Genomic DNA, 14,197 nt, shown 5'->3' with positions numbered 1-14,197 from the left:
GATTTCTGGTAGATGATGGAAAGGGGTTTGGCTAAACCTGGTTTTAATTTTAGTTCCAATTAAAATTTTCAGACCCATGTTGAAAGTAGTAGGATTTTTGCCTTGTCCTACTGTCTTTTGGCAGATATCTTGCTGCCTTTGCGTTGTTGGGTTGTGTTTTTTGTTTGCTTTCTTATCTCTTTCTAGTTATGCCACTGTCTTGATTATATGCTGGTTTTATAATTAGTTGGGTTAAACAGGTTTTCTTTTCTACCTCTTCCAGAGTCTTTTTTTTTTCTTCAAGATCAGCCCTTCATTCTGGCCTTTCAGTATGAAAGAGCAGTAACTAAGACTAGGAGAAAGGAGGAGGGGATTTTGGTGCCATAAAGTCAGTGCCACACACATAAGGTTCATTCCTGCGATCTGAAATGACCCCTGTGCAAGTTCTTTTAAGAACAAATATTTATGTCTGTGTGGATGTTCTTTCTGCAATGCATTTTATGAGTGTCCTTCAGAATGTTGCAGCTTTTTCAGGAATGGCCTTTATTCATGCACCTTAAAACTTTTTATCATGCTATTTCTGATCCTGAGAAAAATTGTAGAGCAAAGTATGTGAGGGAGCTTCTTCTGTTGGTTGTAAGACACTTGCTTTGATATCCAGAATGAATGTGTAGCAGGGTGACCAAGCCTGACTTTCAATTTCAGTGCAACAATTGAGGTATGTTTAATTTTTCTAAATGGTGCTTGAAATACAAATTCTGTTTACATATAAATTATACTGAAATACATTGTAGATAGAGTATGTAAGCTGTAGTTCACTTAATGCATTAACAGCACAGGCTGTCTAAGAATCTTTTGATGATAAACCCAAATTACTTTATCAAAATATTCTAACGTTTTTATCATTGCACAATACTAATGTTTAATTAAAATTAGCATGAAATGAATGGTAGCTAGGTGGAAATACATGTTCAGTTTCAAGTAGTACTGTACATGAAAGGGCTCTTACCTCTCAGTAAAGACTTGTTTACAGCAGTGGTTTCTTCTTAGTTTAGGATATTATAATATTCTATGTAATTTGGCTAAATTCTGTTTTCCCCACCCATGTGCTGAATTTCCACCAGAACCACTGGTGTATGTAAGACAATACAGATTTTGATGTGGGACAGCACTACTTTTGAAAAACTGATTTTAAACTTTGTCTCTCAAATAATCCAGTTGTGCACATTATAATGAATATCTCTAAAATTAATACAGCTGAACAATAGCTTTAAAACTCCACATGTGCATATGCCATTTTGAAATGCTATTATTTTTCAGGACATAAAATTTCTGCTTTCAGTTTAAAATGTATATGAAACTGAAAACAGGAAATGAATCTGTAAAGCACTGAATTATTTCTCTGCTTGTCTGTAAATTATCCCAGCTCTGATTTCCTTTCTTTGTTTGTGCCATGAACTGATTCTGAAATGAGACTTTCCTTTTTATAAACAGATACAGGCAGGCAATTTGATACCACTACTTGGACCTCTTATCCTTTAAGAATACAATAAAAATCATTGAATCATAGAATGCTTTAGGTTGGAAGGGACCTTAGAGATCATCTAGTTCCAACCCCCCTGCTATGGGCAAGGACACTTCCCACTAGACCATGTTGCCCAAACCCCCATCCAGCCTGGCCTTGAACATTCCCTGGGAGGGGGTAGCTGGGAAACCTGTTCCAGTGCCTTGCCACCCTCAGAGAAAAACCTCTTCCTTATAAATGTATTTTTTCTCTAGCTGTATAGTGTAGCAGCTCTATATTAAAGAAAAATCTAAGGCCCTTGAATTGCATTAACTGTAGCATGTGATAATTACATGTCTTCATAATCACTAAAGCTTGGAGGTTTGCATCTGAACATTTGTCAATTTGTCAGTTGCTTCATCACTCTAGTGTTTTAACATTTAAGGAATATAAAGTAACAGTGCCTGAAAAACATAACTGTGTTGGTCATTACAGGGCTAACTATTCCTTTCTGTGCAGGTACATTGTCACTCTACAAATGCTGGTTTGATTTTCAGAGGACTGTCAAGGTTAATGAAGTAGGTGTGTCTGCCTAGTCAAGGAGTTGAGGGGGAGCAATTTAAGCTCCATGTTAATTGCACCAAAGGGAAAGACTAATTGCTGACAGCACATTTTATAACCAAGACCTAAAGTTCAAAATGTGTGCACCTGTGAAGAAGCTGTCAATAAAAAGCTGATCTCATTTTTTGGTGTGCATTCTTTCAGTGATAAACTCTTCTCAGTGTGGCTGAACTATGCTCGTAAGGTGTTTGCCAGTGTAGAGCCTACTCTTAGTGTTCCCTTGCCTGTCAAGCTGAAGGGGTTTTTCCTGTGTTGTAGCTTTAGGACAAAGTCTGTGGTGAAGGAGCAGAAATTGATTTATTTTTTATTGCAGTATGTTATTTCAGACTTCATCCAGCAGTTTAGTTTTCCTCACAGTGAAAGGTTCATGTGATGTAATTTGTGGTATTTCTGCCTAAAGAAATCTAAGGGGTAGGGGGAATGAGTGGTACTTAAGTATCTTCCAAAGTTAGTTTTCAAAGTATAATTCTGTCAGCAGCTTTCATAGTCTTGCACTGAGGGCAGGAAGAAAGTGTTGTAATGAAATTGTGCTTGAATGCAATTCTTGTTAGGCACAGCAGGTATAAATATGAGCTACTTAAATGATTTTTTTCTGGGCTTGAAACTAATTTGATACAATACTGGCTTGCCAACATTTGGGTTCCTTCAGGCCTTCAAGCAACTTCAGCCAGTTTAAATGTCATTTCCAGCTAATATACTCTTTTTCATACATAATTATTTTGCAGACTACTTAAAAATAACTAATATAAAGCTAAATCTCCAGTGTGTTTTAATGTTGGACTATTGCTTCTATTAGAAAAGTATGAAATGTTGGGGAGTTATTTTTCTGCACGTAGAATCATAGAATGGTTTGGGTTGGAAGGGACCTCAAAGATCATCTAGTTCCAACCCCCTGCCATGGGCAGGGACACCCTGCACTAGCCCAGGCTGCCCAAAGCACCATCCTGCCAGGGAGGGGGCAGCCACAGCTTCTCCAGGCAGCCTGTGCTAGTGCCTCATCACCCTCATAGTAAAGAATTTTACATGTCTAGTAAGCAATCATATTTCTGTAACTCAGAGGCATTTGCAAGTTGGTTTATTACAAAATTGATGATTAGGCTTTTAAAAAAGAATGTGTTAAGTTCTAAAATGTCTGTGCTTTTTTTAGAATTGTTATTCTTTCAAGCATAATGATGATAATGTACAAATTACTTAAAAAATCGAAAAAGTGGACTTTTTACTAAGAAATATTAAGAGGGAATGATTTAAAAAGAAGTATCATTGTACAGTTTATGTGGCCAGCAAATACTTTTATAGGTATCAAAAAAAAAAAAATTGTAAGGAGAAGAAATTTCAGTGCAATCTTTTCTGAGGACTTAGATATAAAATTATGTTGCTCAGCTGGTTGGCCATTACTGTCTTGCATAAATCAAATCTTCACAATTACAAATTAAAAAAAAAGAGGAGGGTAAGGTCTAACAAGAATACACAAATACTCGTTCCTCACATACACATCATCACTTCTTTAGGTAAGAACAGTACTTGAAATATATTTGAACTGGCCCAGTTCCAATATTCAATTCTTTAGTTTCAAATCAATAGTTCATTTGTGTTGTACCCAGGTTTGCATCTTAAAAGCTGTTTTGTAATAAAGGGGGGTTTTTTATGCCCATGTTTTGCCTTATTTGCATTTCAGACACAGAGGGAATGCTTTAGTATTTAATCTGCCACAGTCACCTCATTCCCCAGTTACAGTTCTTCAGAATGTTAAAGTACATAGGACTTTTGAACTGTGTTTACAAAATAAAAATGTTTTTACTTTAAGAAAATCAACTTACTGTTATACTACCTTTTTTTTCCCAACACTTCAGGCACATGTGTACACACACAATAGCCACTGTATGAATTCAGGAGGGAAAACTTATGAAAGGGTTTGAACAGAAAGGGATGTAATATTAAAATGCCACTGTGCAAAAAAAGCAAGAAAAACATAGATGTCTTCAAAGCATGCAAGCATTGATAAAATTATTTTTTTTCTTACATAAAGCTCCATGTGTACAAAACAGTATAGAGTTAGGATTTTGTAAGGGAATTTTTTTTTCATCTATTGCCTAATAGTTGTGTATTTAGAAAACATTTTGGGTAACTTTTCTTTTTTTGTCTTGAGACTCTGGCTTTCAGTATCATGTCTTTGGCTCTGGATTCCTATACAACTTTGTCTCTATTTTGTGTATATAAATCGTATAATATTGAAAAGATTAAGGAAAGCTGAAATGCTTTGTCACTGATTTCACTGGAAAATGGCAGTGCTGTTTGATACTTTGAAAATGCTCTCCCAAGTAGGCACGGATATATATATGGTTGTATTTGATATCACTTTTTTAAATAAATACAATTATAGCTTCTAATGGTTCTCTCCTGACCTGAGTGTTTTCATATAAACATTTGCACCATGCTGTGTGTATACATTAGTAGTGTGTTAATTTTCTGTTGCTTATAGACACTCTGTCATCTCTGATGTCTTTTCATCTGTTGATATAACAGAACTTGTGTAAAGATGCTCCTGCTAGGAAGAAGGTTGGTGCTGACTATAGCTATGCTACATCTTTAAAAACTGTGTGCTTTCTGACTTTAAAATAAGCTTGTTTGCTGTTTCACTACCAGAACACACGTTATTTTTGTGGCACAATGCAGAGATTTTGTAGTTTAGTCAATCTGCAGATAATACCAAATAATTCTTGTGTACAGTTATCATAGTAGCTGTAGATGAAGCCATGCAGCTAGAAAATGAATTGTAATGCTAAATAATCAGTTTCTAGTTTTCAGTGGTAATTTTAAAAAAGTGGGAAAAGCAGCCCTCTATGCTACTTTTACTTCTTGCCTACCTTGGCATTGTAAAATGAACCACAATAGCAGACATTTTATAATCCTTAAATACTTTTTAATACTCTGGAGGACATCCCCGATCTTATTTGAATAGTCTTAAGACAGTTCCCACAAAAGTAAATTAACCAAACACCAGGGGGAAAGATTAAACTCCCCCTTCCCCCAACCCCTGTGGACCCACATGTTAGGTTTTTTTCATCTATGGTCCAGGATGTTCTGAGCATTGTAAATGTTTTGTGTCCATTTTTAAACTCAGTGTTTCAAATAAAAAAACCCAAACAATTAAGATACATGTGATACACCATCAAATATAAACAGCTCTAATAACTCCTGCAGTGCTAGCACCAGTTATTTGGCTTGGTTTGGGTTTTGGTATCATTTCTTCAGCTAGAAATGAGTTTTAAGTAGTATATGATTGTTTTTATTATGCTTAGTTGTAAGGGTGGTAAATATGCCATTAAAATTTAATGATGTAGGGACATGATAGAAAAATTCTTCACTAAAGGGGGGAAGCAACCCTCACTGGAGAACTATTGAACACGACAGCTCTTTCTGTTGTAAACACACTGACTGTACTGAACAGTGACAATGGGCAGTAAACCAAAAATGCAGTCCAGTGTTGCAGGCTCTGCAAGGTAAGGCTGGGGGAAGCGACAGCCAGGTTTTTCCAGAGCTGCCTGGTCCTGTGTGCCAGCCTGTACCCCAGAGCCTGTGCTTTCTGCCTGCCGCCTTCGCCCCTCCTCGCAGATGTGAAGATTTCACCTGTGAAATGCGCTTTCTCCTCAGGTTCATTTTCCTGCTGATGTAATTTAATTACTGATATTTAGTTGTTGTAGTTGTTTAATTTGAAGCTCGTACTGGGCTGTAGGGCACTGGCATTTTTTTTCCTGTCACTGCTGATAGTTGTTGCTGTGTTAATGCCGGTTTTCTGTACCGGCGCTGTGCCCCTCACACTCCCTGTCACTGTAGGTGCCTCATTTCCTCAAAACCACAGAGAGCTGGCTGGAGCCAGTGGTTCAGAACCTGGCCTGTTTCGTACAAATACCGCCTGTCTTTATTCTTGTAGCATTCGGAGGCCGGTTGGTTAATAAATTCGCCTCGAGTCTGTGTAGGGAGTGAGGCTGCGGCTGGCGTGAGGCTGCGGCTGGCGTCAGCTCCGCGTCACCGCCCCGCTCCGCGTTCGGCTGCCACGTCCGCACCGGCCCTGCCCGCTGCCGAGGTGGGCCCAGCGGCAGGAGCTCCGGCCCAGCCCCGGGGTTCTGGGTTTGCTCCTCGTGAGAAAAACGGCATCGCCAAACCACCCGTCCCCACGGCCCCGGCTGCCGCGGGCACAGCCCGTCACCTCCCGGGGACACCGCCCCGCGCTCGCCCCCGCCGTCCGGCCCGCCCCTCGTCGCCATCCCGGCATCCTCCGCTGCCGCGTACACGTCAGAGCGGCCGCTGATGATGGTGTTTTGGGAGACGGAGTTATGGCGGCCGTCGAGGTGGCAGAAGCTGGAGCCGTCGGGAGAAGCCGCTGAGCCGGGTCGCGTCGGGGATGCGTGTGGCACTTGCGGAGTGCTCGCCGAGACCGGTCTGCTGAGTCCGCAGCAGGCGTCTTGACCCCCCACCTAGCGAAGGGAAAGGAGGCGGCTGCCGTCCTTTCCGCCGCGGCACCCGGCTGCCAGCCGCGGGGGCCGCCCGTCGCGGGGCCGAGTGAGGCCCGGAGCCCTCTGAGCGCCGGAGATGGCGTCGTGGCTGGGCGGGCTGAGCTCCGGCCTGGGTCAGTCCCTGGGGCAGGTGGGAGGCAGCCTGTCCGCACTCACCGGCCAGATCTCCAGCTTCACCAAGGACATCTTGCTGGAGGGCGCCGAGGAAGTGGGCGGTAAGCGGGGGTGGGCTGAGGCGCCGGGCTGGCCAGCCTGCTGGCTGGGGGTCATCGCGTACCTTCTAGCATAGGCTTGGTTTCGAGAGGGAGCCCTCCCGCCGCCGGTCTCCTCAGGGGTCGGTAGCGGCGGGGGCCTGCGCCGGGCGGCTGGCGGCCACGGAGCTGGGCGGCCCAGGCGAGCCGCGGTTGTGTGCTTTTCGGGAGAGCTGCTGGTTTGGGTTTATATTCCGCCCCTGTGACCTCAGGATCCGGAGAATAAGCCAGAATACTCCCAGGCTGTAATAACAGAGGCGGGCCTGGTCCAGGCGTGTTACTGGAAAGGTTCTGAGTTGCTGAGGCGCTGTGTCTGTGGTACAAGCACACAGGCAGCCCAGCTCTTTCTGTTTGCTCCGTTTATCTCGGTCCCTGTCTGATTAGCAGCTTTAGAGTGGTTTCATAAACCAGAAGAGGAGCAGTAGTAGTACAGAGGGATTTTTGCTGGTGCAGTCTGAGTCTGACGTGTCACACGGGCAAAGGGCCAGTGACCCTGTTGGTTTTGTTATTTACGTTTCTGTGGGGCCCAGATAAACCTGTCGAGTGCTGCCTGCCTTCTCCTGCAGCCAGAAGGGAGAACGGGGCCCTTGCTTCATAGCGACTAGAAGCCAGGGTGGTTTGTGTTCAAAACAAAATACATATTGTTGGAACAAAAAAAGCTGAGACCTTACAGTAAGATGCTCAGTAAAGTAGTTAATTGTATAGTAAATTAGTTCTGTACTGTAGTCTTTCTGTTTTTAGTAATGCCTTTTCATTATGAGTTTTTGAATAAAACTTTTGATTTTCCTAGTAAAGCAATTTATAACCTGGTAATAAATATCAGTAGGTTAATACCACTAGTATCACTTACCATCTTGAAACTAACCTCTTGAAAAAAAATGAGCATTTTCCAAACACTATGTAAAATAGCAACCACAAGGAACAATAATCATCTTAAAGGTGAAATCAAACATTTCTGCATTGTTTGCAATTTCACAGCTATGAACATTGCAAAAATACCACACAAATCTTGTTGGCGAGCTGATAGTACTGATTCCATATGGTGGGGGGTTTTTTGGTATACAGGTAAAGTGCTTGGGAGAGACAAATTTGTTCTGATAACTGCAAAGTCATCTTTTTTCACTTTTCTGAAAGACTTGCTTAGAATGACTTCACGTCTGTTTAGTTTGGAAACTTATTCTACCCTGCTAAACTGTGTAGTCATCTAGTGCATTTGTTTTGCCTTTTTAAAAGATAAATTGTGGTTCTGGCTCACACAGCTGTGCTTTAGTTTGTGCGAGAGAGATGTGCTGATGTTCAGTAGTTAGTTCCAGGAGTACTTGATTCTGAGATACTAGTGGGAACACCTTCTGTTTCCTAAAAACTTCAGAGCAGTACATCTTTATGGGCTACTAGCTTTGAAGGTGTAAAAATCTAGTGGTATCTAAGTACTCTTGAAGAGTCCTTATGATCTTGAAGACCTTTAAATACTAAAGTACACTTTGCAAGTGGTTTCTTACATTCCTTTTTTTAACTTCCTATTTTTCTAATGTTTCCTATTATTATCCCTTATGTTCACTGATTTGACTGCCATCTGAATGGCAGCGTGTGTGGATTATAGTTAAACATCTCCAGTTTAGGGTAGATTTTTGCCTCTGCAGTACTTGAGCTCCATCAGTTTTAATCAGCATGTAGGGAATGATGAAGTACAGGTATTGACTTGAAAATTACCTGTATTCCAAATTTCGAACATTGACTATAAAGCAAGCTTGATAAATCTAGGGTGATTTCTCATTAACAAAAGGAAATGTGGTGGTTTTGTCCATTGAAGGTGGGACATGGGAGAAGTAAACATACCTTGTTCAAGGAAGGTTGATCATTAAAGGAAGAGTATCCAGGGAGAGAATAATGTCCGGTTTGTATTAGGAAAACCGGTATTGTAAATTGTCACCTTTATAAATGAAAGCAAGTCTTGCAGGGTTTTCAAACCTTTATGTGGGAGGCAGGCTTCATGTTTTGTTTTGTTGGGTTATGTTGGTTTGGTTTTTGGTTGTGTTGGTTTTGGTTTGGTTCCCCCCCACTTCCCCCTGAAAACTTAGTCGCTGTTACTGTGTTTAGTGGAACATAAATCTTGTTTAAAAACTTCACTTGAGATTACTGAGAAACACAACTGTCGTGTCAGGGGCGAAGTCCTAAATGAAAAACAAAATCAGTGACACAAGAGTCAAATAAAAACTTTTGATTTCACTTATTTAGAAGCTCAATTTGTTCATTTCTGTTAGTTTTGTGATCTGATGTAAAGCGTAGGTAAGAGAGAACTAAACTAGGTTCAGAAAGAGTCTCTGATCTGACAATCCTGACAGTGTTGTTTGATACTTACATAGGAATGAATGATGAAGCAGTCTAATGTAAGATACTTACTGATAACTGTAGTCTTAACTGCTGTCTACCTAACAGATGAAAAGTAGTTAAAAATGAAAATTTTCACTTTCTTTCAGATGCAGCAACAGAGCTCCATGTGTCCAATTCTAGACTGAGAGAAATAGAAAGTATTAATGCAGCACTGAAGTTTGAAGTAAGAAATTTTGCAGCGCTACTGTAATTAAAAGCACTATCTAGCATTTGTTTCTCATGAAGGTGATGTACTGCACCAAAGTTGCTTGTGCCTGGGTAAACATAGAAACAAGGGTGGCAGTGGTGTTAGAGCGTGGCTCTGTTTGGTGACAAACCACCATCACAGGGGGATGTGTTTGTTTATTGGAGTATGCTCGTGATGCAAGTGTGCTACATCCCACAACTGGTTCTGCCTCTCGCCTGGACTTGGACTGCAGCCACAGACTTGGCTCTGAAAAGCATACAAATACAAAAACATTTTTTTAGGTTTCATAAATTTTAGCTAGCACAGAGTTAAAATGGGTTTATACCATTTCATTTATCGCTGCAGATAAAAGCAGATTTAGAATACCTGGTTGTGCAGGACAGTGTGGCTTTTGCAGCAAGCTTTGAAGTACAGAGTGTGCAAATGATTGTTGGTCTTGTGGCTTTACAAGTTTCACGTATGCCTTCAGCCCTCAAGAGCATTGAAAAGTTAAGATCACGTTTTGGGGAAGTAACTGTTTCTGCTTGTCCTTTTTCTAGACTCTTGCCATGTGTTGGCCAATGTCAGAGTGAGAATACTGGACAGTGTAGATACTGGCTCCAGATTATGCTCTGTGGCTGTTCCTAAATTCAGCCCTGAATTTTTCTTGAAATCTACCTCTGGTCACCACAAGCCGTTTTCTGAAAGTGAGCTAGAGTCCATACCATATAAAAATGGAAAATGTGGACATAAACATGATTTTGGGCCCTGGCTTGGAAGTTACTGTGTGTTTGGAGTGTAGTAACGTGAGAAATCTGTACAACTTAATTGATTACTGACTCAGGTTTTTCCAATTCTCTAAGAACTGTTCTGAATTCACCAACATTCATTTCTTGTTTTTGCTAGAATGAGAGACTGAAAAAAGTTTGCAGTGATTTAGAAGAAAAGCACGAAGCAGCAGAGCTTCAAATAAAGCAATTATCTATAGAGTACCGAAATCAGCTTCAGCAGAAAGAGGTAGGATACAGAGTAAAATATTTGAGTAAATATGTCCAATAAACTTATGTATTATGCTGTTTAATCTCTTTGTTATAGTATCTGTGCTCTCTCAGCAAAAGTATTGGTCACAGTTTTATGGTTTCTTAGTTTGTTAATGTAGGCACAGAGAGAAAAAGACATACATTGCATTGAATCACATAATATAAGCAGAACTGCCAGGAGATAGTTTGGTCAAGAGAAAGCTCCCTGGGAATGTCATACATATACTGGAATGTCTGTTATTTCTGGAATCACTTAAACTGCTTTGTATTTCGGATTCATTTGCCTTTAAGGAAGGCAAGATGAACCAGTTCCCATTTGAAGCTGTTAACTGGCTTGTAGGTATTGTAATTATTTATCTTAACGTATACAATTAAAGGGAACAGAGCTACTTCTCAGTTTGAGAAGTGTCCCTCTTTAATAGAAGCACCAGCTTGATAACCTGTTGCATCACATGAGATTTCATTGCCTTTTCATTGTTGTCAGTATGTGTAAAACTACACAAAAGGGGACTTATTTCTGCTTTATTTGTAAATGCATGTGGGAACTAGAGGAAGCAGAAGTTTGAAATGTAAGAATTCTGCTTAATAAATGCAATATCAGACTTCTGAGAGAATTGCATGCAGCTAATTTCAGTTTATTGTAAATAAGAACATTTTCAATACATTGAGTTGTTAAGTGTAAAAGAAATCAGGTGTAATATAAATAACTGGGGAAGCATCAAATATTGCTTAATTTTGGTATCTTTCACTGAATATAGGTGTGGATGAGGCATACACAGGGTATGAAATAATTTTTTGTACAACCTGTTAGCCTGAGTCTTAGTATTGGGCTTGGGTATCTTGGATGCTGAAAAAAATGAGTAGTTATTTTTACTGTAGCTTTACTTAACTGAGAGCTATTAAACTTTTAATGTGGGCCCTTGCATGAGATACTTTGTAGAACATCAGGCAAGACTGCTTTTCTCCACTGAGAGTGTGGGTTGTTTGGTTGACCTTTTTTGTTAGTGATTTGTGCTGGGGGGTAGCAGTGTGGTTGATTCACATTTTGTAAGGCAACAAGGGATAAAGTAGAGTGTATTTTGATATTCTTACTGAATCAATGCATTGTATTCTGCATGTTCAGGTGGAAATAAGCCATCTAAAAGCTAGGCAGAACGCGCTACAGGAACAGTTGCAGAAAGTACAGACAGCTGCTCAGTCAGCACAGTTAGGAGCTCATGTTGTGCCACCAGCCACCACGTCAGCCTCCTACGTTCCAGAGGTCAGACATACTTCAGGCTTTGAAGATGACATGGATTTTGGAGATATAATCTGGTCACAACAAGAAATAAACAGATTGTCCAATGACGTTTCTAGGCTTGAATCTGAAGTTGACCACTGGAAGCAGATTGCACTGGTGAGTGTTTTGCCCCTATCTTACCTTCTTTTGTCCTCTTCACATTTGGATTTTCATTGCATTTGGTGCTTTTGGAGTTGGGTCTTTTGAGATTTCATGATGTACAGTTTCTCAAAGGAACATGAATTGATGGAAAAACTGAAACCTAGTGATGTCATTTTCTTGCTGTCACATGATTAGGGACACATTCAGTGACTAACTTCCAAATGCTTTTCCCTAATGCTTTTATGCATGATTTGTTGTGTTAGGTAAAGGGTTTCATAAACATTTGAATACAATACCACTTAAGGGTTTGATATTTATGTAGCCTTTGAAAGAATGCTTACCTTCTTCCTGGCTGTGATACCGATTCTTTACTGACAACACAACACCGTTCAAAGTGATAGTAGGGCACTTGCTTACTGTTTTTATGTACTCCTCTCTCATTCCTTGCTGTGTCAGTTGTAATTCATGGTCTGCTGAGAAAAGAATGAATACAATCTTTCAAGCTGTTGTTGATGTGAGTCATCATTTTTCAAGCTATAGCTTGGCTTGAGAGGAAAACTTTTCCTTGTGGAAATATTCAAGCAGAAGTAAGCAACCCTGTTGGCTTATTAGGTGTAATAACACCCCCCACCCCAAGTTTTTATGCATTTGCACATAATTTTTTTTGAATGGAAAATTAAAATGTTTCCATTAAAATACCCTTTTTAAAATAAAAACTACTGTAGATCTGAATTTTGCTTCATGTTAGCTTTATTGTTTTCTACTTTTTAATATCAATAAAGCACTTATATCAGAAATACATTTTCACATGGATGTGTGATTTTTTTTTTTTTTTTTTTAGTCTTCCAGAGTTGAAGGGATAAATCATCCTGAGCAAAGTGAAATATGCAAACTGCAAAATATTGTTAAGGTAAGATGACAGTGTTGAGGAACCAATCTTGTCTTATCCATATAGTCACAGGACTCGTGAATGTAGTTAAATATTTACAACAGTAGCACGTACATGCCACATGCATTTTTAATAGTGAACATGTAATTGTACTGCTGACTGAAATGTTGCTGTGCTATGTTTAAAAAAGTTAGTTATTCTGAGAAAGGTATTTGTATGTTTTGATACATAAGCGTAAACAAATGACATCAGTATTTGTGAGGGCAGGTTGCTTTCAGAAGCTGTTGGTGACCTGTGAGACGGAATTTCAGGTACGCAGAGTAACTTCTCAGAAACATCTTGCCCTATTAAAAGAGTTGCAGTCTTTTTACATTGGTTTAATATTTGCTGTGTAGAGCGTTCTGTTTGTGTAAACATACTTCTAAAAGGAATGTCTTCTAACACGGTTTTAAAAACCAACAAAAGCCAAGAAACCTGGCCTCTCCTGGAGTAATTCTTTAACAAGTCCTTTAATGGGAACACTATTTTCTTTCTCCTGTATTTTTTTTCTTGAAGCTTCCCTGCTGTATTTTACCATTCTGTTTCTCTGGTGGTGTTTTTAGGAGCTGAAGCGGAATTTAAGTCAAGAAATAGATGAACATCAACATGAGCTTTCAGTATTGCAGGATGCGCACAGGCAAAAACTAGTAGAGATAAATCGTCGGCACCGAGAAGAGCTGAGTGAATATGAAGAGCGAATCGAGGAACTTGAGAATCAGTTGCATCAAGGTCTTTATTACCATATGCTTTCTTTTTTATTGAATGTACAGTGAATTTTGGTTAAGGCATCTAATGTGTATGTAGTAGTGTAAATACATAATGTTTAGGAATTTGAATTTCAGCTTTAGTTCCCCTTCATGTTTAACGTACGTGTGTCCTAGTGCGTGCTGGGCTTGAACACTGGAATGACAGGAGTTCACCTTCTGGTGTAGAGCAATCTAGAGACTCATTCTCTACTGTGTTCTAAATTCTGCACTTCCTGCTTTTTTAAACTTACACTGAATATAGGTGTGGATGGGACATACAAAGCTGAAGATAAGAACATCTCAGGATAGAAATAATTTTGGTAGGAAGTACTGTGTGCCAGTTGGGTTCGTTGACAAATGCTCAAAGATTGCTGTAAGGCCCACACCTTAGTCTGTGGCATGACTAGGTTGTAGGGGAAGCTCAGTAATTCTTACAAGGAGCTTTTTGTTGTCTTGTAGGTATTTCATATTCCATAGAAATAGACATGTTATGTTTCCTTTAGGGGCCCCTTTGTACAAACATGTAAGATTTGCCTGTAAGCTTCTATTTTATTACCTGTTAAATCTTGAACTTCTAATGAGTATATAGTCACCTTTTGGAAAGAGATAAGTTTTCATCTTGGAATGAAAGGAACTATTTTCAAAGCCTCTTAATTTTTGAGTAGTACTAATAGAG

The 14,197-nt window shown here is 39.8% G+C and overlaps 1 protein-coding gene across 1 annotated transcript in view; it reads left to right on the top strand.

The window, feature by feature from the left end:
- The first annotated feature begins 6,668 nt into the window (after positions 1 to 6,668).
- TRIP11 (thyroid hormone receptor interactor 11) overlaps positions 6,669 to 14,197 on the top strand; it is a 30,306-nt gene continuing 22,777 nt past the window's right edge. Inside the window, exons 1-6 of the mRNA XM_084270458.1 lie at positions 6,669 to 6,833; positions 9,347 to 9,423; positions 10,333 to 10,443; positions 11,590 to 11,862; positions 12,689 to 12,757; positions 13,339 to 13,504. Coding sequence (XP_084126584.1) covers positions 6,695 to 6,833; positions 9,347 to 9,423; positions 10,333 to 10,443; positions 11,590 to 11,862; positions 12,689 to 12,757; positions 13,339 to 13,504 — 835 coding nt within the window. The 5' untranslated portion in view covers positions 6,669 to 6,694. The remainder of the gene's footprint in view (positions 6,834 to 9,346; positions 9,424 to 10,332; positions 10,444 to 11,589; positions 11,863 to 12,688; positions 12,758 to 13,338; positions 13,505 to 14,197) is intronic.

Source organism: Gallinula chloropus (assembly GCF_964237585.1).
Source record: "Gallinula chloropus genome assembly, chromosome: 14".
NCBI lineage: Eukaryota > Metazoa > Chordata > Aves > Gruiformes > Rallidae > Gallinula > Gallinula chloropus.
Note: the sequence above shows the minus strand (reverse complement) of the source record. Positions and strands in the feature narration are given on the sequence as shown.